The sequence below is a fragment of the Cebidichthys violaceus genome, unplaced genomic scaffold (assembly GCF_023349555.1).
Source record: "Cebidichthys violaceus isolate CVI_PGR_0920_01 unplaced genomic scaffold, fCebVio1.0.p SCAF_23, whole genome shotgun sequence".
Taxonomy (NCBI): Eukaryota; Metazoa; Chordata; class Actinopteri; order Perciformes; family Stichaeidae; genus Cebidichthys; species Cebidichthys violaceus.
In genome coordinates, this window is record NW_027176406.1 from 1959789 (window position 1) to 1987034 (window position 27246).

Here is a 27246-nt window from a genome sequence, read left to right on the forward strand (position 1 = left end):
TTTCATCACATCAAGTGTCAATCAAATAATGTCATTTATTAACAAAAACAATGTGCAAATTTCACACCAGATACATCAGCATGTCCATTTCATGAGGGTGAAGTGTGAATTCAATATGATGATGTGTGGTGTGAATGTCAGTGTGTGTGTGTGTGTGTGTGTGTGTGTGTGTGTGTGTGTCACTGTGAGTGTGTGAGGTTGGTGAGGGCCCGCAGTCGGAGGGGCATGGCCACGTTGGTGTCTCTGTGCCACTGGGGTGTGGTGACGAGTGGGGGAGGGGTCAGGACGCTCTGAGCCACACCAGGAGCCTTCAGCAGCGACCACAACTCTTCACCTCGAGTTACTATGGCAACAAGGTCCTCTTCATCCGAGCACCAGGCAACTGGCCCCCCTCTGGTTACCGTTCTTAGCTTGGAGAGGAACAGAGACACCCTGAAATAGAAAAAAACACAATTACATGACATTACATGTGCCTGTAGTAAAACAAATATATAAAAAATGTGTGTGTGTGGCGGTCACCTGGGTATGAGGTCATGTGATCGTGACGCCAGCTTAGCCAGAGCGCTCATTAGAGAGGTGACGACTCTCGGGACGGGGCAATCCGCTCCAGGGGGCGGGGCGGACGAAGTGATCTCGAACAGCACCGCCTCCAACGTCTCAAAACAGGAAGTGATGAGCCTCACGGAGCAGCGAGAGTCACACGACGCCGAGAGGTACTCTCCCAACACCCACACCTGAACGCCAAACAAGTTCAACATTATCTCAGCGTCAGTTTTGTTTTTTTTTGCACTTTTTATTTGTTGGGATATTTTACCACATTCCAATACACTGGAAAGGATGCTGAGATGTGACAAAAAGCTTGAGATTTGAACAAGATCAAAAACATACACAAAGGAAAAAGTCTGATCCTTAAGTCAGCACGGTCCTCCTCTCTGCCACCCTCTGTGCCACATACAGTATCTTTACCACGTGTGTGTAGATTTCCTCTTTGCTGTAGACCTTGGCTGTGGCTCCAGCGAACTCCAGCAGCTCGTGAGACTGGTCCACTACCAGAGACGGGTGGAGCTTGCACAACCTCAGCAGGTGGCAGCTGAACACTCTGCAGAAAGAGAGAGGAAGCAAGTGAGGACATCAGAGTGAAGACAGACAGCAGAGTAACACTTTAGCTCTACCGAGTACATTTTGGTGTACCTGTGTATCTCTTTGTTGTATTTCGGGATGTTGAGGAGGAGGCTGCTTCTCTCCAGCATCACTTGAACCAAGTGGGCTAACAGCTTCTCATCAGCTACCTACACATACATAAGATGGTTTTCATAAGATGGAACTAAACATCAAGCATTTCAGTGTGCAGTAGTTGCACTTGTAATGAATTGAACATTTAATCTCTTCACCGCAATGACTGTGTCGAAAAAAATGTGCAACAGCACGGGGACAGTCTGTGCACACTGAACGACCCTCGGCCAATCAGCAGTCTCAGCCAGCAGCTCGTGGAGCGTGCTCAGTCGGTCTATTGTGTCACCTGTGGAGCGAGAGAGAAAAGAGCAAAGACCGACATTTCCCAGCAGCCAGTGTTACAATAGAGTCTTAAAGACACAGTCAATATCTCTTGAGAATTAAAATACACTATCTATTCTCATAGCTATCTGCAGCGGATTCATGCAATTTGTTATAAATATTCACAATATTATATATATATTAATATAATATTCATTTCCAAATGTTTCATAAATCGCTGTCTTTTAAAAGGAATAGTTCCGAATTTTAGGGAAATAAGCTTATTTGTGTATACAGTAAATATGAAGCTACAACCAGCAGCCGGTTAGCCTAGCTTAGCATAAAGACGGTGAGACAGCTGGCCTGGCTCTGTCCAAAGGGAACAACATCTGCACCTCACAAGATCATTGATTAACAAGTTATATCAGGAGAAAAAAGGAAATTCCCAAAACATCAAACTACTCCTTTAATTGTGTGACTGTGATTACCTGAGCCCGCCTCCCCTCGAAGCAGGAAGAGGAAAAGCCCTCGGAAAGATTGGCTACGAAATGCATCAAGTGACAGGAGGCCACGCCCCCCTGGCTCAGAGATGGGCAAACAAGTTGACCTGCAGAGCACACGCACGCACACGCACACGCACGCACACGCACACGCACACGCACACGCACACACACACACACACACACACACACACACACACACACACACAGTAAAGATGGTGGTAAAAGGGATATAGTAAAGTCAGTCTGTTAGGTAGTTTTGCTCTGATGTGTGGCTGCACCTGACTTGCAAGACCAGTGTGGCAGAGAGACAGGGCAGGTCCAGAAGAGTGTGGAGAAGCTCCACTGCAGTTCCAGCTGTCACCAGAGAAGGAAGCAGATCCACAAAGTCATCCACCACGGCCGGGCTGTCCCACGCTAAGAACTACAGCAACAGACAGACAAAGAGCAGAAGGCTTGTGTATCCCTCACGTGGTGTGACATGTACGCCTCAGCAGCCTACAGAAGGCATGTGTAGAGCGTACAACAGTTAAAAAGATCTCTACATCTCCGTATGGATGCGTTTTCTAAGGTTTTTACCTTCAGCAGGTTTGGGAAGGAGTGCGAGTACTGTGGGACTCGGAGCTGTAGGCTCTCAAGGTTCAGTCGAAGGAAGCGTAGAAACTCGTGTGCCAGGAATGGGCTGTTGAACAGCTCAGCGGGGAACCGTCCGAACACCAGCGTCCACACACTCTCACAATCCACCGCAGCCATCTCGCCTGGACAGGTCCAAGAACACCGTTTTTCAAATTCAAATGCTTTTGTTGTTAGTGAATCAAGCTGCTGAACTGTCGACGTGAAAGTACTTATATGCATGAATCCACACGTGCTTGTGTATACTGTATATGTGAATGGATGTGAACACACACCATGGTTGAGGTAGAACTGAGCTATGGGCAGCAGGACTCTGGCAAACGACAGGTCTGAGCTGAGCCGACCAAAGAGCGCCTTAATGCACGGGAACGTTCGGAAGACCAGCGAGGCGTCCTCCCCACAAACACAGTCGAGGATACACACTGCCTCCACCAGACACTAAGAGAGGAAACAGGATGGATGCATTAAAGGCACCAGTATAAAATCCTGTTTCCAATGTTGTTGGAAAAATGTGAAGTCTGTGTTTTGTTTTTTTCCCCTGTGTTGATCATTCTTTAAGAAGTCTCATCTTTTTACTCTATTTTGACATTATTTCCTGCATTTCCCGCAAAAGCTTTCTGCTCGCGGATAGATGAGATGAAATTGTATTCAGCCGTTACATGTGTAGATGTGCACTGAATCGGTAATAGCAGACAGAAGAGAATGCAATATTGAGACACTACACAATTTTACATTACTGATGGTTATTATTGCTGATGTACTGGAAGGGAGAAAAACTATTTACAGTGTTTTTTCCCCCCTTTATATAAGGAAAGTTCAGCTTGTCTCAATACAAGGTGTTTGAAATGGATCAGCGCCCACACACAGGAGGAAGAGGACACGTGTGATGCTGAGGTGGAGGTTTGTTTGTACCACAAACTGAACCAGTATGTGTGTATTATTCAAGTACTATCTATTCCAATAGTGCTAATAATTGATACACAGACTCACCGCTTTCTGCAGGTCTGTATCGGTCCTTTTGTGTGCCTCTGAGACAAAAAGAAGAATAAACATTACATCTGTTCACACTTACAGTGAGTAAAATATATAATGTACTGACACAAAATAATACAAGACAACCTTATCTGTAAGCTTTTGATTCAAAATCTGAATTTAAAACTATGCAACCTACTTTTCTCCCACACACACACACACACACACACACACACACACACACACACACACACACACACACACACACACACACACACACACACAACACAGTTTAACGGGCACAAACTCACTGCGATCGCTCTGCTCGATGAGGCGCTGGCAGTACTGGAAGGCCTTCTCTCTCAGACGCTCCTTTGGAGGCAGCAGTCGGCTGGAGGAGGAGGTCGCTGAAACCATGGAAACCACCGACCCGTCCACCTCCGACCGGTCATCTGCAACACGGGAGGTCAGGGGTGAGAGGTCACGATTCAAAACCTTCTGAGAGGAATGAGGATTTATCGTCATCATGGTGTACTTTCAAACTGCTTGTTGCCGAATGGGAACAAGAGTTATGATGATTCGAAAGGTTTTCAATGCCTTGATTTACAGAAAACTAGAATTTCAATCAAGAGGGACTTCTCATTTTAGCCATCAGAACTACGTGATTTAGTGACAAGTTTTGTAATATAACCAGAAACTCCACCAGGCACCGTTAAGCCTAAACCTTTAAGATTAAGCTGGCTGTTGAGGTTTAGATCAGAGATAATTAGAAAGGTTTAAAGACAGTTTGGTTAATCATTGAAGCATCCTTCTAGAAAGACGAGAAAGTAACAGTTGGAAATATAACACAGCATAGAAAAAAGCCCCAAATCAACCAGACTTAATATGAATTAGATATCTATATGGATACACTGTACTTTGATTGAATTATTATGATGATTGAAGACCAAGAAAACTCACATAAGTGTTGAGAGCAAACAATCAAATTCATAAAAAGTCGTTCGTCGGCGTGATTCATCCATGATTGTAAACCAGGCGATTAAAGGAAGAGTAAAAGGTGCACGGGTAGTTAAGAAGTCACAGATCAGGACGGTTTGTTAGATCAAGTGTGAGTCACGATCATGTCGAGAGTCGTGAGTTGACCCCGAGGTTAAAAGAGTTTAGTTTACGTGCAGCTTCTTAGAAGCACGCGCATGCAGGGACGGTCCACGAACCTCGCATGTCTTACCATTACAAAAGGAGTGGGAGTGGGAGAGGGAGAGGCTGAGCTGCAGCTTGTTTGCTGGAGATGATGACAACACAGAGCATGTCATCGGAGACGAGTGGTATGAAAGGTACTTTGAGACGGATGTTCCTTGCATGTTCTCTATAGCTGTGACACGAAGCAATGAGCCTCTATAGCATTGGGAGGCAAACGGTTGTGTGGTTTTTATTGGTGGGAAAGGTCATACCAGTGTCAGCTGTATTGTTGCCGTTGGCAACCGAGTGGTAGGTGAGGAGCCAATGGCGGAGCATGGAAAAGGAGTAGACGTTCATCCACTGGTCCTCAGTGAAGCCCTGGCCCACACACAGCACAGTGAAGAAATCCCCCGACACCGTCCCATCCAGCTCTGCTATCGGTACCGGCTGACAGAAAAACACAGATACAAAGAAAAACATGAAAGCAGAAAGTCATTTTCTCCACTTTTTACATCAGTGAAAGACTGAAAATGAAAGTGGATTGCGTACCTGACGTGACCTGGGCCCCGTGAAGAACCCTCCTGAGGGAGCACCGCCTCCCTGAGTGATGCTCGCGTAACGCAACCAATCCACAAGCTTTTTACTCAGGAGGGTCACGTGATCTGCAAGTCAGGTGGAGGGAAGGACAAAGGATGCTGATTTGTGTGCATGTGGAATTCGCTCGATCACTGATTGGATGTCTTTTAAATTTTCTATTTCAACTTTGCCCCACTCTCTGTCTGCTACCTTCAGTGAGGCACTCTGGGCTGTGTGTGAGGACGGTGTTGAGGATCGGCAGGGTGTGTGCGAGCGAGTTGGCCTGCCCTTCCGACTGTCGGCTGTCCAGACTGCAGAGGAGATGAGCGCAGAGTGACGACACATCAGCCCTGGATCCAGCCTGTCAGGGTTTAAGTTTGCAGGACAGAATTTAGGTCACCTGACAACAACACAAGCTCCTTTATGTGTTAATGTGAACTGAATCCATGAACAGTGTTTGTGTGCGTCTTATGTATTTTCACTGCGTCCAAATATTCTAAAATGATTTACCTTAACACACACAAAAACAACCTATGGTACGTTTTACTCTTGTAACTTATAAAAGCATTACTGCACACCTGTGAGAGCAGCAGGGCAGCGGCATGACTGTTGAGCTGAATGAAGTTCTCCTGGTTGTAGTTCACTTCCTGACCAGAGAGGGGCAGTGTCTCTCTGAGCACAGCTGAGCTCAGCACCTGAAACTGCTCCGCAGGTGACGAGAGGAGGGATTGAAGTCTCTTCTGAAGCTCTGGGGGCAACCTTTGGTCGGCGATAACAGAGGAGACATGCGGCGGATATGTTATGAATCAAAGCTCACACTGAATATTAAAGAGTTTGGAGCCGAAATAGAAGATTGATGACTGGGGAAGTTGAAGCTCAACATTGTGGCAATTTGTGTCTGTGCTTGCTGACTGAGAGGGCAGGTGAGATCACCACAGACAGTAAATGGGGGAGAGGGAGTGAGGGAAGGAAGGAGTTGGATAATGGAGCAGGTTGAAAGGAATGAGGACAGGAAGAGGACCGGACAGAGGGCTTGTGCATGGTGCATGGTGCATGGTGCATGGTGCATGGTGCATGGCAGGTGTCGGTGAGAGCCCTTACGTCCTGGTGTACTTGGTGGCAGAGAGGATGAGGTGCAGCCTCTGCAGGGAGTCGACAGCCTCATGGCCGAGCTCCTTCCCCTGGAGCAGCTTCACCAATCTGCTGTGAAACTTCTGCAGCTCAGACTCCTGAATCTCTCTGGAAACGACACACAGAGCACCTGGTTTTGCCTCTGAAAAGTCCTTCTAGACGTACTGCTTAAATATTTCACCACCTAATTATTGGCACATTAATCAACTCCATATTTGATCACTAATCAACCCTTAGACACGAAAGCAACGGTTTTAAGCAAAACAATTTACAGTAAATTACGTTTAAATAGTAACAAAAACATTGCCGCGATAACAAAAATAATTGTTGGCAGTCCTACTGGTGATACAAAGTTGTTAAAGTAACGCTAAATAAACTAAAACATTAAAAGTTTAAGTAATATGACAAAGCGTAGTGGGGTTTTGTCAGGCTACCTAGCTTTAGCATTGTTAGCTTAGTAGAGGAGAAGCTAACTCGACGTGTGTGAACCAGCTGAAGAGAGGAACTGAAGGTGGCGGAGGAAGTTCTTCTTGTATGTTTTTCCTTACCTTGCCTGTTTAATTAAACTTTCCGAACCGTGAGAGTACATTATGAAAGAAAGTCTGTCATTCCTCTGCTGTCTGACAGCAGCGAAAGGTAAACAGTGCGGTCGCTAATCATGTCCTGACTGGAATCACATGACCGTCACGTTAGTTCCGTCTTCACTGAGGGGTAGTTATGGAGGTCCGACTGGTAACTCACTTACGCTTAATATAATACGCCATAAATGGTTTACACAATACGCCATAAATAGTTTATGGCGTATTGTATTAAGCGCGAGTGTGCACGTAAAACCATAATCTCCAGTCAATTATTGTTTTTTCCATTTCTGTTTCACAGTCTTAACTTATTTTTTTTCAACAGTTTGATTGTCTAAAAATTGTATTAAACACGTGCATTTTACTGTTATACAAGTGATCCCCCAAATAACATTTATTTCATCCTATGAAGACCAAACAGAAACAGAAACCCGTGTTTTACAGCAGGCGGCTTTGGTATGTCTACCCTCACTGATACTGGAGGAACAACACATGTACAGAAACAGGTTATTTTTAGGCAAATTATACTTACATGTTTTTTTTAAAGTGATTGCACATTACTCTTTTCCTTTGTGATATAATCCTAAAATTCTACATTTCAGATATAATATGGTACAGGTTACCCACTGTTTACTCCTCTAATCCCTGTACTTTAAGTAAAAAACTTAAAGGATCTCTATCCACCACTGAAATATATCAGATTTTTACTTAGACGTTTTATTCACAGAATAGCAATGTCATTTTCTTACTAAGTTATACTAAAATATCAAAATAACCCATTACATTTAAAAATCCTATTGACAATGTCACTTCAGTAAAAGTAAGCAACTGGCCTATCAGTTAAATGTACTTGATTTAATTTAATTAAACTTACTCATACTGCTTATAAAAATGGACCCTGTGATTGTCATAGCCCACTATTGGTGTAGTTTCATAATCTATAAGTACAACATATTTGATAATGTCATACTGTTTTGTATATAAAACTGTAAAGTCACTGCAGGAGTAAAAATCTGCATATATATTTGCTTTGACAAAAACAATTAGTGTAGTATAATTGTGGGCTACTTTAATTTATTTTAATATTATTAGGATTAATTCCATGTTGCAAGAAGCTGACGCTGATATCACGCATCTGAAGGAGAAAACAATGATGTTAGATGGAAACCTGTATCATCCATCGGAACGAGAGACCCACAATATGACGTAGCCTACTGACCAATTATGAACTTACAAGCAGCCCTTGTGCGACTGAAAGAATGTGCGTCCATACGGCCACCGTACCTGTTGACAGACGCGGAGCACAAAAGTGAGACAGGTTACTGAAGCTGAGGGTGTGCTCTTCCTCACCTCTCTGCACTAAACTTGTTATTTCCATCCGAGCTCACACCGCCCACCTCCGCTCTCTCTCTCTCTCTCTCTCTCTCTCTCTCTCTCTCTCTCTCTCTCTCTCTCTCTCTCTTTCATATTCTCTCTGTCTGTCTTTCTGCCACACAGTGAGTCGGTGCCACGGTTCCCATGCGCTCCCCTTTCATTTGAATACATGGAGACAACCTGAGCCTCTGGGATTCATGGTTAATCAACCGTTTTAAGACAATCAATCAAGAAAACAACAATAACAAAACAGGCTACCACACCTCGGCCAAGTTTGACTTCCCTTCAACTCTTTGGACAACTCTCCGCCGCATCTCAGGTAGGCAAAACACCTCTAATACATATAATATAACTCTCTTATTTTGCGCATGTAAGTGAAATGTTGATCAGTTCATAAATAAGGGAATATATATTAGAAAAGGGCCGAACAGGCTCGTAAACGTGCGCTGGTTTGAACGGAAAAACCGAGAAGCTGAGAAGTGATATTCGCAACATCTCGTGTCACCGCAGCGGTGACAGCTTGTCACAGTGTGTGTGTCATCCACATCAACTCACTTTGACTTTCACGATAACTTTGTCCCTGAACAGATGCCCAAATAACTTATTGATGCTCGGATGCAAACTATGAATTAAGACGTGAGTAAATTCTGGAATTCACTGTTGCACCTCTGTTTATCTGGATGTTGTTTATTCGCAGTTAATTGAAGCATTCACTGACATCTTCTTGGCTCGTAAATTAAGGTGTTTATTAGTTCGGCAACACAATAGCTGAAGTTCTGTCATCATCGAGCCATTATCTGCCATCATCAAAATATTTGGGATTCCAATAGCAGATGCAGAAGACAATGGGATCCAGTGAGGGAGATGCAGAGGGACACACAGGTTATGGGCAGTGCATTCACACTGATGGGACTGCATTCTGCTTATTCATTGGGCTTGAATTGATCTCAACTTTTTAAATCTCTTGCTGAAATATGTTTTATTATGGATGTTTAGTGATATGTTTAGAAAGATCCCCTTCCTTTTAGAATTGTGCACAGGAAAAACATTTATTTCCATTCCACCTTGTGACCAACGTGTATTAACCTTTCAAACATCACTTTATTTAGCAGAAAGCTCTTCATAGGAAGATATAATTGAGTTACTCTTGGACATCAATGCAACTTCTAAACAATGTCCTAACTGGAACATGAACACATCACACCTATATTAAAGTAAGCTGACTGTGTCCTTGTTATAAAGAATGAATACAACTCTCTGCACAGACAGAACCCACATATCAAATTCTTATAAGCGCCAGCTATTTAGCCAGACAATGGAGCCTTTATGATGGTGTGTACACCTGAACCAATCATATCTGCCTATCAGCCAGCTGGCAAGCCAATCCCAAGTCTGGTGCACCAACAGTAAACCATGCGACATTCTATAGAGCACTGAGCCATGTTTCACTCAAACATAGAGAGCTCAAAGCACCAGTTTCCACCCTGATCAACATGATCATGTATGTCCTGCAGACATTTACAACATCATCAACAGTGCAAAGAAAAACATTCTTCATCTTCAGTGAATTTGGTACACTCTTTGACATTGGATTGGATTGCACAATAATCTTAACTCACTTACCAGTGTGTCAGTGGGACATTTACTTTCTTCAGTTTGTGTTTGTGTGTGCAAAAAAAATACCTGTGGTTGACGGAGAGTTTACGCAATCTGGGCGACAACGATGCTCACTTTCTCAAACAAGTTCATGCAGCTTTGGCAGCTTAAAGAAAACAATGTGAACATTACTGACAGGAATCACTGCAGAATTACTGAATTACTGCATTTGGCAATTAAAAGAAAAACAAAGGAAACAAAGTGGACATTACTGATGTATGTGTCATAGTGACTCCTCACAGATCATTAAGTATTAAACACAGTTAGTTAAAGTGACATCGTCAAATTAATTGAGTCATCACAAGAAAATGTGTCTAAAGGTGTAATAAGAAATTTAGATTATCTAAAGAAAATGGTATCAGCATAACGGAAAGTCAGTGGAAATCGATTTGCATTTCCACTAAACCCTTAACAAAATGGCTGCTCATTCATCATCACCAGAGAGAAGCAAACCTTTAAATCTACTTTAATGCCTCTTCTAACACCACTGAACCAACGATGCAAAGGTTTTGACTTGTTTTAAGGCTGCTAAGTTATTGTAGCAGCAAAAGCATGAAAGACGATCAAAATATATAAGAAATTAAAAGCAAATAAATAATTTAATGTGAATATAAGTAATAACATGCAGGGACTGTCTTTTTAGAAAGAAATGTAGGTATTAACGTAAATATGTTATGCTGCTAAATTGTGGAAACATTAGGAAAGAAGATATAAAAACTACAAACTACTACTTGTTTGTGGCTTCTTTTTTTTTTGGCTTCATCTTTAAAAGGGTTAACCTCAGCAGCCATTGACTCTCATTCATTAAATGTTAAAATGCACAGATTTGATTTAGATTTTTGTAAATCCAGTGTGTGGTCCCAACAAACTGATATGCACTAAAATGAGCACTTCTATGTATTTCATTATACTCTCAAAACTGTTTGCTGCAAGTTGTTTTAATTCAATTCAATTCCTTTTGTAAAGCCCAAAATCACACATTTGCCTCAGAGGGCTTTACAATCTGTACACATACGTCATCCTCTGTCCCAGGAGCCTTTAACAGGGAGCGCAACAGTGGAGGGATCCCTCTACAGTGCAATAGATGTGCAATAGATGTCATGTGTACAGAATGAACAACATAACAGAGCTACAACACATTCAATGCATAGGATATAAAGGATTCATATAATGAGAGTAGTAAGCAGAATAATGACGGAAAAATGACACTTACTAATAATAACAGCAGCAGTGGATACAGTAAAATAGTAATGATAATAAAAGCAGTAACGGTATCGGTAATAATAATAATAGTAATGTGACTAAGAGAGAGAAGAGGAGCTCAGGTTATCATAGCAGCATATCTAGGGGCTGGACCAAGGCAAGTCTGAGCCAGGCCTGACTGTCAGCGTTATCAAAAAGGAAAGTACTCTTAAATGTGGTGAGTGTGTCGGAGCCCCGCTATTTTTTTACAGTTGTTTTACAGTCTCTATTTTCAGATCACTTCACTGCTTTCCAGTACAGATTTTTTAATCCTTTTGTATCAAGCTTGGTGACTGATAATCTGGGGTGAGAGCACATTATTAAATTGACTGTAATTATAAACTTTCAGACATTGTGCTGCAAAAGTCAAGAAATGTCTTTTAGTCAATGTCAATCATTATAGCTAATTTAATTTCCAGCTTCTTATATATCTGCATACTGTATGATGTAGGCAACATATATTTCACCCTCAGTTTCAATTGAAATGGCTCAGCTATGCTTTTGAGTACATTGCAAATGATATGTCTGTCTCAGTTTGATTTTAGCAATAATGATGCATTTTCAAACACGGGATCAGTCTAACTTAAATGACATCATACTGCACATTATGTGCTCTCATGATATATGAAACTAAAGCATAGTTTGTTTGAATAATGTTGGTAGGCTACTGTACGTCCTTTATTGACAAAACGGTGGTCTACAACACCGAGTATTTCACATTGAGTATGATTTTCCACTTGCATTGCAGGGTAACTGATATTCAGAGTGCTAATGTCATCAGTTGGTTGTTGTGATGTATAAGAGACATAAAGGCAGAGCAGGGCGAGGTGGTAAACACTTCAAATACTGAGTGTTAGAAAACGATGGAAACAACCACGCTGCTCTCTGATGCACCACAGTGTGTAGTTGTGTTTGTGTGTCTGCCTCTTAAATCTGCAGTTGCTGAAAAAAAAAAAGGGAAAATGCAAGGTTTAGCGCGACACACACACACACACACACACACACACACACACACACACACACAGCTCTAAAAAGCCATTCAACTCCCCTGACCACAATACTATAAAGAAAGGTGGCGGACTGAGAGGACTAAAGCAGAGAGGAAGAGAGCTACGACTCGCATCTGGTCTGAAAAGAAGGAAGCAAGGATTAGCTTTCTCAGTAATGATCTCCAAAATAAGAGAAGAGAGAAGAGGAAACATGTATGTGGTTACTGAAGGAGTCAGTGTGTGTGTGAGTGTTCAATGTGTGTCTGCAGTGTACTTCTGCATGAGTGCATGGGTGTGTGTTGGTGTGAGCGCTTGTGGTTTCATCATCTGCAGTGACTGTGGCAGTATATACACACACACTGTAGAGAGAAATAATAGCTTCAAGTAAGGGTGTGATATTTCTGTCTGCCTCAGACTGCATTTGAAAAAGCAGCTTATCATTAATGTTCATTGACCATCTGAGGGTCAAAATATCTGAAAATGTATAAAATGTATAGAGAAAGAGCTGAATTTACATAAAAATGCAGTCATGTTGAAACTTGTGAAGCTGACGTTGCTGATTCATCCGTTCCCTGCAGCGTAACTAGCATGTGTCTGCAAGTGTATGGGGTCTGCAGAAGGCATGAAAGAACAAGCACACACTTTCCCATTCAGGGTTCTGATGACAGCTATATGCAAAGGTGTTGTGTTGATTCTGTGTGTTTACATGAGTAATGGCATCAGATAGCAGAGATAACTGAGAACTGTAGGCTGCAAGTCACAAAGCAGGATTGTTGGATAACACCCACTCGGTCAGATGGCATGCAAATCCCTGAGATGCATGGACAGCGTTTGTGTGTTTTGTGAGTGAAATGATAAGAGAGAGGAAATCAAGTGGGAGTGAGAGGAAGGTAAAGAAAGTCGAAATGTGTCTCTAGAAAAGTAAAAAAAAAAAAAAAGGAGTGGTAAATGGAAAGACGTCAGTGGATTAAAGTTGATGTTGTTTATAAGGGAAACGGGTGAAGTGCAGAATGTGTGGAACCAAATGAGCAAAGCTTCACTTTGGGTCTGTGTCGTTAAATTTCATGAAAAGTCACATGCTTCTGCAGATAATTATTGGTGATCACATTACAAGAGGTCAGTTATAGATAATGCTAATGCTAGTCGATGTTAGCTTGTTGCAGATTGTGTATCAGGGCCCATTTTTCTGATTCGGTTTATCTCCCTAAGTCTTTCGGATAACTAACCACAGGTAAACTAAGACATTGTGTCTTAAAGATTGTTGCGCCTCAAAACCCAAAAGAAGTCACGTCTTTGTTCCTGCTCTCTTTTAATTCACCACTTTGTACCAACTTTGAATATGATACAGGAGAAATAAGTCTGACAACAACCACAGGTGGCAATTTCTCCACCAACACTTGTCATTGATACGAATAAATATGAATAAAATGACAAAAGAATGTTTTACCACTTTTCAGGGTGTAAGAGATGGAAAACGGGACATGTGATGACGTGGAGGCGCTGTGGGAGAGGGTGGAGTGCAAACGTTACGAGCTGTGTCGCACCATCTCTCCGTCAAAGCTGACCCCCTACCTCCGCCAGTGCAAAGTCCTGGATGAGCAGGATGAGGATGAGATCCTCAACTCCATGCTGCTGGTCTCCAAAGCAAACCGTACAAGTGGGTACATGTTTGTGTGCTTTGGTCGTCATTGTAGCATTTCTATGATTGTATATTGTATTTTTTCTTATGTATTAGTCGTGTTGTCTTTCACCTGATAGTTTTCTCATCCTCTGAACAGGATGTTCAATGTGTGCAATGAAAGTGGGTACTTTTGTGTTTCTGCATGTTGAACTTAAAGTATGTCAATCGATCCTTCAGGCCGTCTACTTGACATCCTCCACACTAAAGGAGAGCGGGGGTATGTGGCATTTTTGGAAAGTCTGGAGTTTTACTACCCTGAGCTGTACAAGCTGGTCACAGGGAAGGATCCCACACGACGCTTCTCCACCATCGTAGGTGAGATGCACTTTCGGGTGCAGACACACCCACCTGTGTGCATGGACACGCAGCTTTTGCAGACTGCGCACACACCTCATTACAGTATGATTGGTATGGGCTATGATTGACAATGTAGTTCTGAACTGAAGCAACCAGTGTACTGTGAAGCTGTTTGCCTCAAACTCAGTGCCAAAAAGTGAAAAAAAAGATCTGATTATTTTAGGAAACCTTGAATCTTTTTTAAAAATAAAAAGATATAGCCATGGGAAAAGACTTAAAGATTTACCTGCCAGATGCAGAGCTGGTTTTGTAGCTCTGTTCAGGGAGGAACAGACATATCAATGAGACATAGATCTTGTTCCGCAGGTTTGACATTTATTTAAATCAGTTTATAGTGCAGTCCTGTTACATTTGTATTTCGAGTAGATGATTTTTATATACAAGATATACTATACCCAATCATGTGTATTTTTCCTTCTCCTTTCTAACTGCCGTCCATTTCCTCTTTGCAGTGGAAGAGGGTCACGAGGGGGTGACCCAGTTCCTGATGAACGAAGTGATGAAGCTGCAGCAGCAGTCCAAAGTCAAGACCCTGCAGACGGCTGAGCTGAGCAGGAAGAACTGCACCCTGGAGGACGAGCAGAAGAAGCTACGGCTGGCCAATCAGGAGCTTCAGGCCTTCCAACAGAGTAAAAACACACGCTATTATTTTAGATATGTTCCCATCATGTCGCGCATGTCTTTATGTTTTAACTGGTGAGCAGTAAATCCAAACCAAAAACCTACCACCATTTATACTGAAACTCCTACCCACCTCACATGATTGGTTTACCCTGCTTGGTGCACCACAGTTGGGTTTTATTCAGGCTAAGTTGCCAATCACATTGTCTACCAAAGTCTATTCATAAAAGTAGGACACTCGCATGTGTTATCATGTCCTGTGTAGTTAAAAGCTCTAGCTGGAACAACAAGCAACGTTTCACAAATGCCAAAAATAACAAGTGTCAACCAAAGCCCTTTGGTGTAGGCCTAGATGAGAAAGAGGCAGACTGAATGGCATCTATATTGCAAATTTCCTGGCAAAATCTTATCCAATAACAAAAAACACACCCGTCCCTCCTGAAACTTGGAATTTTATGTTATCGTCTTTCTTTTTCCAAGTGTCTGTATTCGTTTAATTTAACAATTCATGATGAATTTTGTTCTGTATATCAGAAAAAAATCATTAGAAATAGCTGATGTGCAGCCATTTATTAAATTACTGAAGGCTTGAAATAAAGATCCAAAAGGCAGAAAGTGTATTTTTCAGCTCAAGTCAGCAGGAGCTAGCTAACCCTGCTAACAGTGCTTAGCAAGGTTAGCGAGGTAGAATGAGGAGCCTTGTTAAGCTAAAGAAGGTTAGTTTACTGTGTATGTGTTTATTTACAGCAGTTTGTGCAGAATTACTTTGACATTGTTGCTCTAGCTAACAGAAGCTAGCTGGCTAAATTCAGTAGCAGTTGTTAAGCTTGTGTAATCATATGATTATTTATTTCATAATGCATTTATTTAAAATATAATTTTCTTTAGATATCTATATTCACCTCAGCGTATGTTTTTATACATTTTTCAATGATTGCTAAAACATGACAGCACTGTTACCACCCAATAGTCCGGGACAACACACTCATGTATTGTATAAATGACTGCGCTTGGTTCTCCAGGGTACAACAAGTTGAAAGAAGAGAGGAACACCTACATTGACGAGCTGCTGCGAGTGAAGGATGAAAACTACAAACTGGCCATGAGGTACGCCACGCTGAGTGAGGAGAAGAACATGGCTGTGATGAGGAGCCGAGACCTGCAGCTAGAGGTACTGATGGACACCTGAATGCATGAAAACATTGTTAAACGTGTGTCAGAAATATTCTAAAACAAAAAGAATGCGTGTGACTTATAAATGTGGTTGTAAACGACTCACTCTTTCCTCCATGCTAGTATCTATAGCTCACTATTCACTCAGCATCCTCACTGCATGTACAATGTAGGTTGATCAGCTGAAGCACAGGCTGAACAAGTTGGAGGAAGAGTGCAAGATGGAGAGGAGGCAGAGTCTCAAGCTGAAGAACGACATCGAGAACCGGCCGAAGAGAGAGCAGATCTTTGAGCTGGAAAGAGAGAATGAAATGCTCAAGATCAAACTACAGGACCTACAGTCCATCATACAGGTATACACGATATTGATAAGCAATAGAAGAAGTTGTCCAGTGGGCAAGTAACAAGCCACCCTACACAACAGTGCATGGACACTACAGGGCGATCACTTCTCAGTTTCAGACACTGAGATCTGAGTGACATGTTCCACAAATAGCAGATCTGGTACAAGAGCACCTCCTCTGATGCTTCAGACTTTATTTTATAAAGATTTGCAGGAACAAGACTGGCAAATGACGTTGTACAATGAATTCTTGCATAATAGCATACAGCACGTAGCTACTTGGAACATGTTCCAGTCCTCTCTCAACTTAAACCTGCATAAATACATGTTTTGGGCCACTTAGGGGCACTGCAACAAACTGTACACATGTTGATATGCTAACGTGTTAGCAAACAATCACCAATTATTTTAAATTTAGCAATATATAGATAATAGAATTCATTTGGAGACGTGTTTCTTGCTAGCAAAGGATGAACTCTCTTTTTAGCTCTGTTTTTGGTCTCCACCATCTCGCATGACAAAATATCTGGCCCTTTAGCTGCTAAATACTCCTCTGTGTTCAATGCATATTATTAAGCAGCCAGTAATACATAGTTCATACCCAACAATGTGTGTGTTTCTAAATACACAGCCTGGTCCACTACCTGCATCAGACAAGGCCATCCTTGACATTTTGGAACATGACAGGCAGGAAGCACTAGAAGACAGACAGGATCTGGTGAACCGCCTCTACAACCTCCACGAAGAAGTCCGACAGGCAGAGGAGCTACGAGATAAGGTAACAAGCAGACAAGCAAACAGTACATTTACCCAAACAAGTACAAACTTGTACTTTACTTGAGTATTTCCATTTTGGGCAACTTTATATTTGTACTTCAACCGATTTTAGAGAGACGTATTGCACTTTTTACTCCATTTAGCTGATCTCTATAGTTACTTTTCAGATTAAGATTTAGCAGAAGAAAACATAATGATAAACTCTATAAATACATTGTTAGATATGAAATCTGTCAAACCACTTTGACATGTGCAAATGTACGTGTGCAAAACAGTGTCCAGCTGGAGCCTGCTCTCACAGATGTCTGTTAGCAGTTCCACTAAAGACCAACTTTCCCTCTATATCTCTTTTTTTTCTCTTATCTTTAAATAACAGCAGCTATTACAAATTTCAAAACAAAATCAAACATGAGAGAGTCCAAAGAAATTTAAATAAACATTTCTTTTTTCCCGTCCCATTAATCATCTCACAACCCATCAGATGTATCTGGTAACTGATTGGAGAAGTTGCCCGTATGAGACCCAGTAAACTAAACTATTTAACTAAAAATACAGTAGTTATTGTCACCAGCTACAACAGAAAAAATGCTGTTTACACATTGTTGATCAGTATTAATAAGATATATAATAACGCATTAGTCACAGGGGACATTTCACTGCAGAACAAGTATTTTTTACTTGCTTACCATCAGAGGAACGCTACGTGGAAGTGATCTTGGTTGCTTGTTTGAATCTTTGTTCGAGTGGGAACAAACAACGGTTAGCAAGAAACGCACCCTAGAAACACATGACCAGAGAGCCTAATGCCCATGAGGCCATCTGTGAAACACACCCTGTGCAAAACCCCCATCTCAGGCCTTTCTTTACGTAATCTGGTCTTTCTTCTTTCTCCCTCTGTGTTTCTCTTCCTGTACTTGCTTTTGTCTGATAAACAATAATAACCTTGCTCGTGGTGTGTGTGTGTGTGTGTGTGTGTGTGTGTGTGTGTGTGTGTGTGTGTGTGTGTAGTACCTGGAGGAGAAGGAGGATCTGGAGCTGAAGTCCTCCACGCTGCAAAAGGACTGTGAGATGTATCGCAACCGCATGGACACCATCACAGTACAGCTAGAGGAAGTGGAGAAGGAAAGGGACCAGGTGAAAACACACAGACACAGATTGAGTACGATTGTTTAGTTGTTGTTGTCGTCGTTGTCGTGTTGCTTACTTCCACTCCCCCACTGCTGCAGGCTTTTCGTTCCAGAGACGAGGCCCAGCACCAGTTCTCCCAGAGTCTCATTGACAAAGACAAATATCGCAAGCAGATCAGGGAGCTGGAGGAGAAGAGCGATGAACTCCATATCGAGATTGTGCGCAAAGAAGCCAAGCTGGTCACCCTGGAGTGTCGACTACGACGGCTGTCCAAGGACATTGTTTTGGACCAGGTTAGACTTGGTAGAAAAATGTGTTTACACGGTTAACATGCATGATAAAGGCTCCCATTGCATCTCTGAAACTTAGAGTATTTCCAATAAATCGAAAATTGGTTAACAAATAAATGGCGTTTTCCAAATTGTTTTCTCTCTGCTTTTGCAGAGTCTGCCAAGGGACCTGCCTCCGACCATCATCTCTCAACCGGGGGACTATAAACCCATCCAGGACCAATCAGAATGGTCCAGCGATGAGTCGCCAGGGGAGAAGTTCTCATCTGAGGAGCCACGTCTCAAACGCAGACCCAACCTCAAAGCAGTGGTCAGCTACTGTCCCACACTCACATCTACTTACTTACTTCTTAGACATTATGGCAAAGGACTTGGCCAGTATTGAGCAAACTTGTAAGAATTATACTTAAGAACCAATTTAGGAGTAAAAAAGGTCTTACATACCACCATACCACACATTAAGCCACTTACTCTCCAAATTCCTCTTACAAGAGATTACGTTTAAGAGTGAGAGATCATATGATTGATCACATGTATGAGCAGGAACAGCCAATTAATCATAGATTTACGTTACATCTGCAAAAACTTATCTGATTTTCTTTAGAAGTAGATTTAATTTGTGTGAAATCCTTAATATCTTTAGTAAAAATGACCATGTAAAATTACCAATCAAATATATTGAGCTGAAATAACAGGAAATACAAATTAAATGGAATTAAAAAGAAAACTTTCTGCTGCTGGTATACAGATGAAATATACTTGAAAGCTTTAAGTGAGATGTTTGTAACAGTAACTTTAATGTTTTGTATTTTAGATCAGAGTTAAGTCTCCAGTCTGTTTACCCAGAGAAGTCAACTTCGAGTCCGCTCAATCTGCTGGTAACACACCATCATATAGTTCATTCATACGTTATATTCCACCATTACAGTGACATTTCTTTTATGCAAGCTTATCCACATTTGTCTCCAACGCTTGTCAGTCAACGGTGGAGATTTACTGGAAATCCAGATGAGGAACTCGCACTTCAGCAGCATCTCGCTCCCTCCCTCCCCCAGCATCCTGATGTCCCCCACGTATCCCCCCTTCTCAGGTCCCCCCCTCTCCTCCTCCCCGTCTCCCTCCCAACTCCCCTTAAATATGGCGGACCAGTCCAACAGGCCAAATATGGTGAGGTTTTAAACCCTTGCTATAGTTCAGAGTAATGCAAAGAAATGCTGCAGTGCCGTGTTTAGTAAAAAATGTATATCTGATAGATTTTACCCATAAAAGCAATAGATTCAACAGAACTTTCTTAAGTCCTAATACATTGTTAACTCAAGTTAACATAGTTGAGTTTACAAGTCTGTATTTGACACTTCTGCTTTGTTCACTTGTGAAATTTCTCTAGCTGCGTTACCGTAACGACAGCATCCTGTCCACACTGCCTGAGCCACCAGAGAAAGCGTCGCTTTACCGCAGAGAGAGGGAGAAGGAACACGACTTCCACCCCCGCAGGTAGTCACAGCCCCCAAACCAGACTATACGTGTCAGTTAATCTATTCTACTCGATAGTTGTAGATCGTTATGTGCAACACTAGTTTCATCCATTTCTATAATCCTGGGCTGGTTTGTGTTTAATTTCCTGGTGTGAATGTTCTCTTTCAGCCTCTCGGACTTTGATAGTGACAACATGGAAATGGAGTTTGGTAAAGTGTACTTTTACATTTTGCACATCACAAATATGTTTCTGACCTGAATGACCGTGTTCTTCTTCTGTCTACTGTTTTTTAAAGTAATCTCTCTTCTGTCTGCCCGTCCCATCCTTAGAGGACGAAGTACACCGTGGTCCACCTTCTGTCCACTCGTCTTCCTCGTCCTATCAGTCAGAAGGGATGGACACTTACGACCTGGAGCAGGTCAACAACATCTTCAGGAAACTCTCTCTGGAGCGGTACAGTACAGTTAACCAATGCACTCGCATGCACAAGAATCATTGCAAGTCAAGCTCACTGATAAACACCATCTTCTTCTTCTTCTTCTTCTTCTTCTTCTTCTGTGTGCAGGCCGTTCCGCCCGTCTCTGTCCTCCTTCTCCAGGATCAGCGCTTCCCTGAAGCCGGTGCAGGAGCTGTCGCTGCTAGGCGACAACCTGCTGAAGGACATCACTCTGGTTGGCGGCAACGACAGCGGGATTTTCATCTCAGCGGTCCAGCCGGGCTCCAGCGCTGAGAAGGCGGGGCTTCGAGAGGGCCACCACCTCCTATTGGTACGTAGTCTACTCGCTGGCTACTGCATGGTGCTGTAAACTCAATTTATGTCAAATTAATTCCACTGGCTGCAGAAATGGAAAAGAACAAGCACGAACCTAGACATCTGACAAACATACATAAACATGACCAGAAGAAAGATTAACAAGATTAAAATTCTGAGAAAAAAATTACATTTCTACCATTTTAACAGCTCTTTATTTTTCATATTTTCATATGGCTGCTGTTTTTGAGTTCCCTAATCTAATGATCATTATCTATAATTGAGGGACTAATTTGCTAAAGTGCCAAAATTAGGTAGAAAACACCAAAAATATTAATGCTTTAATTTGTCATTAATTTGTCTAACGATTTGTCTGCGTTTTGCTGACCAGCTTGAGGGATGCGTACGTGAGGAGAACCAAAGCATTTCATTGGATACCAGCACTCAGGAAGAGGCCTATTGGACGCTGCAGCACTGCTCTGGACCAATCAAGCTGCACTATCGAGCCAACTTTGACTGTAAGTGTTGTTTGTGTTGGGCTTGTACGAATGTGTTTCTGTTGTACACATATACTATGTATGTAAACACAAATGTGTACGCTCTAGCTTACCGCCGCCTTCAGAGGGACGTGGCGGATGGCCCGCTGGTTTCTGGCGACTCCTTCTACATACGGGTCAACCTCAACATCTCCGGCCAATCAGACTGCTGCTCTCTGAGCGTGCACTGTGATGAGGTGGTGCACGTGCTGGACACCAGGCACCAGGGCCGCAGCGAGTGGCTGTGCGCACGCGTCGACTCCTACAACGGCTACGACCTGGCTGACCGTGGCACCATACCCAGCAACTCACGGTATAAAGAAGTTGTTGAAACTAAAAAAACTTGGACATTAAGAGTGAGAGTTGGATGAAACCTTTTTTTCTCGTATATGAAGCCTGTACATTTAAAGGACATATTGCAAACCAGCGTGGAGTAAAAGACAATTTCAGTGCTGGAAGTAACTGAGTATCATGCATCTGTTCCTGAGCGTGATACAAAAGTGCAGTAACAGTTGAGCAACCATGCAAAGTTGAGCAGGGGGTCTTTAGGTGTCTACATCTGCTTTCAGAATGTAAAGTTTCACTCCCCAACGCAGCAGCAAGACGCAGATACACACACACACACACACACACACACACACACACACACACACACACACACACACACACACACACACACACTTAATTTTCACACTTGAGTCCCACAACCTGTTGTTGTCACCAAGAAGCAACGGAAGCAGCTTGTAGGAGGACAGCCTCTTAAATGATAATACATGTCGTTTTAACTTTTTCCAATTGTGTCAGAAATATGGGTTTGACAATCTTATGTTTATGTGTGTGTAAATGTGTGTAAATGTGTGTGAATGTTTGTGAATTTAGGGCCCAGCAGCTGCTCCTGGTAAAGATTCAGAAGTTGGTAACTCGAGGGGGGAAAGAAGAGAATGAGACCAACCGCAATAGGGTAAGAAACTTCCTGGACTAAGTTAAAAAATCATACACGTATATTGGAAAATTTGGCATTAATACATTCACATTTGACTAAAGCAAAGCTGCTTGAACAACTCCTCTGTGACATCTGGAGGCAGTTTGTTTGCGGTTCTTTCTTACAATGTTTTCTCTTTCCACCCAAGTCAGGATTGCGCAATGCTTCAGAAAAACAAATCTCAGATCTATAAACGTGTGTATGTGTCTGTGCAGAACCATTTACAGCCAGAAGAAGCCGGCTCGTCTCCTGATCCTAAAGCCAGCCCACGCATGTCTCGAGCCAGCATCTTCCTCACTCAGATACTACAGGTAATGAAGTGTAAACTAAACATCCTGCTGTAGAACAAGACTTTAGTCCCCTCAGTGCAATGGTGCACCTGCAACTGGAATTATTAACATGAAAGTAATCTCACAAACTTTTTTTTTCTAAAATGACAATGTGCAGCATTACTGACAAAATAATTAGCTCTTACTGCCTCCATTCATACTTTTTCACTGTCTGTTTTGATTTGTAGTTTGTCAGCAGGGTGGATATCAAGTACAAGCGGATGAACAGCAATGAGCGCGTTAGGATCATCAATTCCGGCAGCACATTACTACCCAGACAAGGTCCCGAAACGCTTAGACCAGAAGGTGAGTACAAAGTGATGCATGAGGAACAAAACTCACCATGAGCAACCGGAAAAAAACACTGGAAAGGGGCAACATATTCTGAAAACAAAATAAATATATATAATATATATATATATATATATATATATTATATATAAAAATCCACATTTGTAACATTTGAAACAGTGAAATGCTGAAACATTTTATTGTAAAGTGGCAACCGAAATATAAACACTGAAAGGAGTTGAAATGTCAAAGGATAGATGATAAATAAAGCAGAAAGTGTCAATTGAAGTGAAAGTCTTGTATAAACCTGTTTTTATTGTTCAAAACCTGACAGCTGAAAGGGTGTGAAGGGTCAGTTGAATTATAAGCATTGAAAGTTGAAATGTTAGTTGAAGACGAAGATGAAAGCAGTTAAAATGTCAGTCGACGTGTAAGTGGTGAAAAATGTTGAAACTCCCATTGAAGTGGAAGCGCTGAAGCATGTCCACTGTTGAAATATATGACAAAACCTTGTGGATCTTTAGCCCATCTTGTGCGTATCATTGTGTGTAACTCTTTTTGTGCGTGTGTGTCGTCTCGGCTGTAAACAGACGCTGCTGACCCAGACAAAGAGCTGAGCAGGAGCTTGAGCCTGATCCCCTACAGTACCGTCACCCTCCAGCGAACCCAGAGGAGAAGACCGGTCCTATTCACTCCCACTGCTCTAGCCAAAACCATCATCCAGAAAATACTCAACATGGGGGCAGCCATGGACTTTGATATCTGCAAACCAGGTCAGCGCATGATGGGGGAAAAGTAACGCTCACTGTAAAACATGTCATGTTAATGTGTGCACAAGGAATATTTCCATCTGATTGGCAGATTCTCAATGTGTTCACGTTTTGTGAATGAAAGAGGGAGGAGGTAGTGGGTAAGAAGTAGTTAAGAGAGGAGAAGGAGAGAGAAGGAAGCTCTTATTGGGATTCAGGTCAGGTATTGTTTGGCACTGTGGTGTAAATGTTGAGGAGTGTAACCAGAGAGGTGGCGGACTCCGGCTGGAAGATGGCCTAGTTGATAGATAGGATGATGATGATGCATGATGATGTCGACGATGACATAGAGGAGTTTAGATCACCATTTAGGGATACAGAGAATTAACACTCCAGTCTCATGACGAACTAACTCCCAGGACAGTGTGGCCGGACACAGAGCTGAACATCTGGCAAGCCAAGAGGCTGTGTGTTGTCTTGGTTAAGTGCAGATTCTCCCCAGGGAGAAACAAACCCTCAAAGTTTCTGTTCCTTTGGCATTAAATGTTCTGTGATGATCATGAACAAACGAAACAGTTTCTGAACATTTCCTTTTTCAAATGTATTATTTATTTTCTTTCCATACGGTTGTATTTGACTCTATTCTGTTCCATTGTTTAGACACCCTGTCCAAAGATGAGTTTCATCTGAAACAGAATGTGGAGCCTTTCATTCACTACAAAGAGAAACACACCACTTTTGACTGCATCACCCGAGAAAACATAGAGGCTGTCGCTTCTAAGGTAGGCCATTGTTGACTAGTGTGTGTGTGTGTGTGTGTGTGTGTGTGTGTGTGTGTGTGTGCCACCTGCATTTATCTGCTTATGTGTTTATTCTTAACTGAATATTTTGAAATACCACTTTTCAATCTGTATGATAAATATGTAGATGGAGCCAGCAGCCGGTTAGCTTAGCATAAAGACTGGTGACGGGGGCAAACAGATCGTTTTAGTTTTAATTAGTTCGCTGCAAAGGTGCTGGTAGATTTTAATACTGCAGGACGAAGCCAGGCTTTCCTGAGTTTCCCCAGTCCTTGTGCTAAGCTAAGCTAACCGACTGCTGGCTTTTGCTTCATATTCACTGTGCAGATTTAAGAGTGGTAACAATCAATCAGGCAGAATATCTTCTGAAAAAGATTATTCGTTGTGTTTTGAGAGGTGTTGTGTGCATATCTGTGCATCCACTCATGTACCCACGTGTTCGCATTACTTAGTATAGATCTGCGTTTATCTGTAAAACCCCTTTTTTCCACCCGTCACCAGGGCAAACACTGCTTGCTCGAGGCCGAGCTGAGCTGCGTCAAAGACCTTCTGCGGCGAGAAATCTACCCAATCATCATCTACGTCAAGATTTGTGAGAAGAATGTAAAGAAGCTACGGTAGGCCTGAAAAAGAACCCTCCCTCACTTTCACACATCTCCCCACAGCTGCAAACCACAACCCTTTTTTCCAAATGCCAATACGTCAATCCTTGCATGACATTTTGGCTCCAAGCAGGAGGTGAGATTGAACCAGCCAAAGGAAAAGTCTCTGTTTTGACTCTCTTAGACTAAGCGGTTTACTACACAATAACATCAATAGCTGTGAACTTGAAACAGTGACAGGAAAAGCTAAACATAGCTTGTTCCTGTCCACAAAAGGTGAGAATTCGACACCTCACTCAAAATACAATATGACCTGTGTCATTTCAGTCTGCTGTAATGTCAGTGGAGATACATGAGTAAGCGGCAACAAAATCTGACATCTGACGTTTATTCTGGTGGATTTTAAATAGTCAAATAATAAAAGTAAATTATTTTGCACAGCATATTTCATGCAAAGATGAAGCCCAAAGTGCTTAAAACCCCACAAAACAACAAAAACACAACAATTCCATTGCAATACAACAAAACATAAACAATGATACCATTTAGGTTAACCAAAATTAAATTCCAACTAAAAAAAAGTTAGGTCTTTAAATTTATTTGCAAAAATTCAAAGGCTGTTTTAGGATCCAAGGGGAGACAGAAAGCTGCTTCATCGGATTTATTGTGGGACACTTTAGGAACTTCTAAAAGAAAGGCAGTGAAAGATTGGAGCGGCAATGTTGACGACAGTCGCTGATATATGAAGGTGCTAGACTATGTAAAGCTTTGTAGATTAGTAAAATAACTTTAAGATCAATTCTAAAAGATACAGGTAGCCAGTTTGGTGATGTGAGCAGAGGGCTAATGTAAAATCCTGCAGCGTTTTCCTAAAGACTTTTTAGGGAGACCAATAAAAAGAGAGTTGCAATAATCCAAGCGGCTGGTGATAAAAGCATGTGTCGGCATTACAGCAATATTAAAAATAGTAAAGAGTAAGTGTGAACCCATTATTGTCTACCTGTCTGAGAATTAAAACAAAGTACACTAACCACTGTTGCAAAGTGTCTACAGGATCACTGATATTTTGGGTTCCAGACATTACCACACTCACCACCGCAGCGCTGCTTCCTTCCTGTTTCCTGTCCACACAGGAAGTTGCCTCTGCGCGTGGAGCCGGAGGACGAGTTCATGAAGTTGTGTCGGGCAAAATTAAAGGAGCTGGAGGGAATTCCCTGCCTCTATGCCAGCGTGGAGCCCGAGGCCTGGGCAGGGACGGACGACCTCATCAGGGTGGTCAAAGACCGAATCCTGGAGGAGCAGAAGAAGACGGTCTGGGTGGAGCAGGACCTCCTGTAGACACACGGACACACACATGGAAATAGACACCTGTAGCTGAGCACCATAAAACGCTCTTCAACAACATGCTCTTGTGCATATTCATGCTAAGACTCAAAAATGCACTTGTGGACACTTGCACTGCTAAAGATTTTAAAATAAATGCATTATATATTTTGTAAAGGAGTGTGTTTACTTTGATTTAGACAAATAAACAGATGGAAAACATCAAAAAGGGACATTTTTCACAGTTGAGCATTTAAAGGGAACAAAGTGCACTTCTGTGAGCAGTACTTTCTATTTCAGTCTGATGTGACTTAACTTTGATTATACTGTCCTCTTGTGGCTACCGTCAGGCTCTCCACTGTAACGACTCAAGTCAAATCGGATCAAATCACATCAGCCTTTTATTTATTTATTTAGGACATTTTTTGTTGCAAATTTGTTACGCAGTGCTTCTTCTAAAAATGTTACAGAAATAGAAATATTACATAAACCAATAAACCGATAAACCGCTGCTATTTGAATAGAATAAAGTAGAATAGAACTGAATGCGTACAATAATAGATAACACATTACAAGTTCACACAGGACACTGTGACAGACAGCTTTACATGGACACAAGGGTTTCATAGGAACACAGGCCAATTGTTCTGCACCTTTTTCTTCCTTACTATGAAGCAATATCTCATTGTGACCCCTCGTCACCAGTGGAATG

General features: G+C 42.1%; 2 protein-coding genes and 1 long non-coding RNA gene across 6 annotated transcripts; 1 reads left to right on the forward strand and 2 right to left on the reverse strand.

The window, feature by feature from the left end:
- Positions 1–10: 10 nt before the first annotated feature.
- Positions 11–7150, reverse strand: ap5z1 (adaptor related protein complex 5 subunit zeta 1). 2 transcript variants are annotated; one of them, XM_068718340.1, is made up of 18 exons: positions 7034–7150; positions 6456–6593; positions 5933–6113; positions 5565–5715; positions 5328–5440; positions 5051–5225; positions 4828–4881; positions 3911–4051; positions 3618–3655; positions 2903–3065; positions 2574–2752; positions 2276–2418; positions 1983–2101; positions 1392–1519; positions 1192–1289; positions 967–1099; positions 520–734; positions 11–432 (listed from the first exon to the last, which is right to left on the reverse strand). In XM_068718340.1, exons 1-18 carry the CDS (start codon positions 7072–7074, stop codon positions 180–182), a joined length of 2463 nt encoding a protein of 820 aa, XP_068574441.1. In that variant the 5' UTR covers positions 7075–7150; the 3' UTR covers positions 11–179. The 2 variants fall into 2 exon arrangements, with proteins under 2 accessions (XP_068574441.1, XP_068574442.1); XM_068718341.1 differs by lacking the exon at positions 4828–4881.
- On the forward strand, positions 6140–26711 carry card11 (caspase recruitment domain family, member 11). 3 transcript variants are annotated; one of them, XM_068718338.1, is made up of 26 exons: positions 6140–6277; positions 8561–8756; positions 13782–13981; positions 14183–14320; positions 14815–14991; positions 16006–16154; positions 16330–16509; positions 17131–17277; positions 18285–18410; positions 18503–18697; positions 18849–19004; positions 19509–19572; positions 19674–19861; positions 20082–20188; positions 20339–20379; positions 20501–20624; positions 20737–20938; positions 21314–21440; positions 21528–21771; positions 22338–22419; positions 22656–22751; positions 22958–23075; positions 23651–23833; positions 24470–24591; positions 25111–25226; positions 26345–26711. In XM_068718338.1, exons 3-26 carry the CDS (start codon positions 13792–13794, stop codon positions 26547–26549), a joined length of 3477 nt encoding a protein of 1158 aa, XP_068574439.1. In that variant the 5' UTR covers positions 6140–6277; positions 8561–8756; positions 13782–13791; the 3' UTR covers positions 26550–26711. The 3 variants fall into 3 exon arrangements, with proteins under 3 accessions (XP_068574439.1, XP_068574440.1, XP_068574438.1); XM_068718339.1 differs by lacking the exon at positions 6140–6277 and having other exon boundaries at positions 8517–8756; positions 26289–26486; XM_068718337.1 differs by lacking the exon at positions 6140–6277 and having other exon boundaries at positions 8519–8756.
- On the reverse strand, positions 16372–18025 carry LOC137878172 (uncharacterized). Its single transcript, XR_011103593.1, has 3 exons — positions 17963–18025; positions 17144–17265; positions 16372–16449 (listed from the first exon to the last, which is right to left on the reverse strand). It is a non-coding gene; the product is annotated as an uncharacterized lncRNA (long non-coding RNA).
- Positions 26712–27246: the final 535 nt, after the last annotated feature.

Bases quoted from the DNA above. Each gene is read 5' to 3' on its own strand.
- card11 (XM_068718338.1), top strand. From the start codon at position 13,792: ATGGAAAACGGGACATGTGATGACGTGGAGGCGCTGTGGGAGAGGGTG. The intron at 17,278-18,284 runs GTAACAAGCAGA...GTGTGTGTGTAG, and splicing joins CAGAGGAGCTACGAGATAAG to TACCTGGAGGAGAAGGAGGA. The intron at 19,573-19,673 runs GTAACACACCAT...AACGCTTGTCAG, and splicing joins CGAGTCCGCTCAATCTGCTG to TCAACGGTGGAGATTTACTG.
- ap5z1 (XM_068718340.1), bottom strand. From the start codon at position 7,074: ATGTACTCTCACGGTTCGGAAAGTTTAATTAAACAGGCAAG. The intron at 6,114-6,455 runs GTAAGGGCTCTC...CGCCGACCAAAG, and splicing joins GCCACCAAGTACACCAGGAC to GTTGCCCCCAGAGCTTCAGA. The intron at 3,066-3,617 runs GTGAGTCTGTGT...TTCCTCTCTTAG, and splicing joins ATACAGACCTGCAGAAAGCG to TGTCTGGTGGAGGCAGTGTG.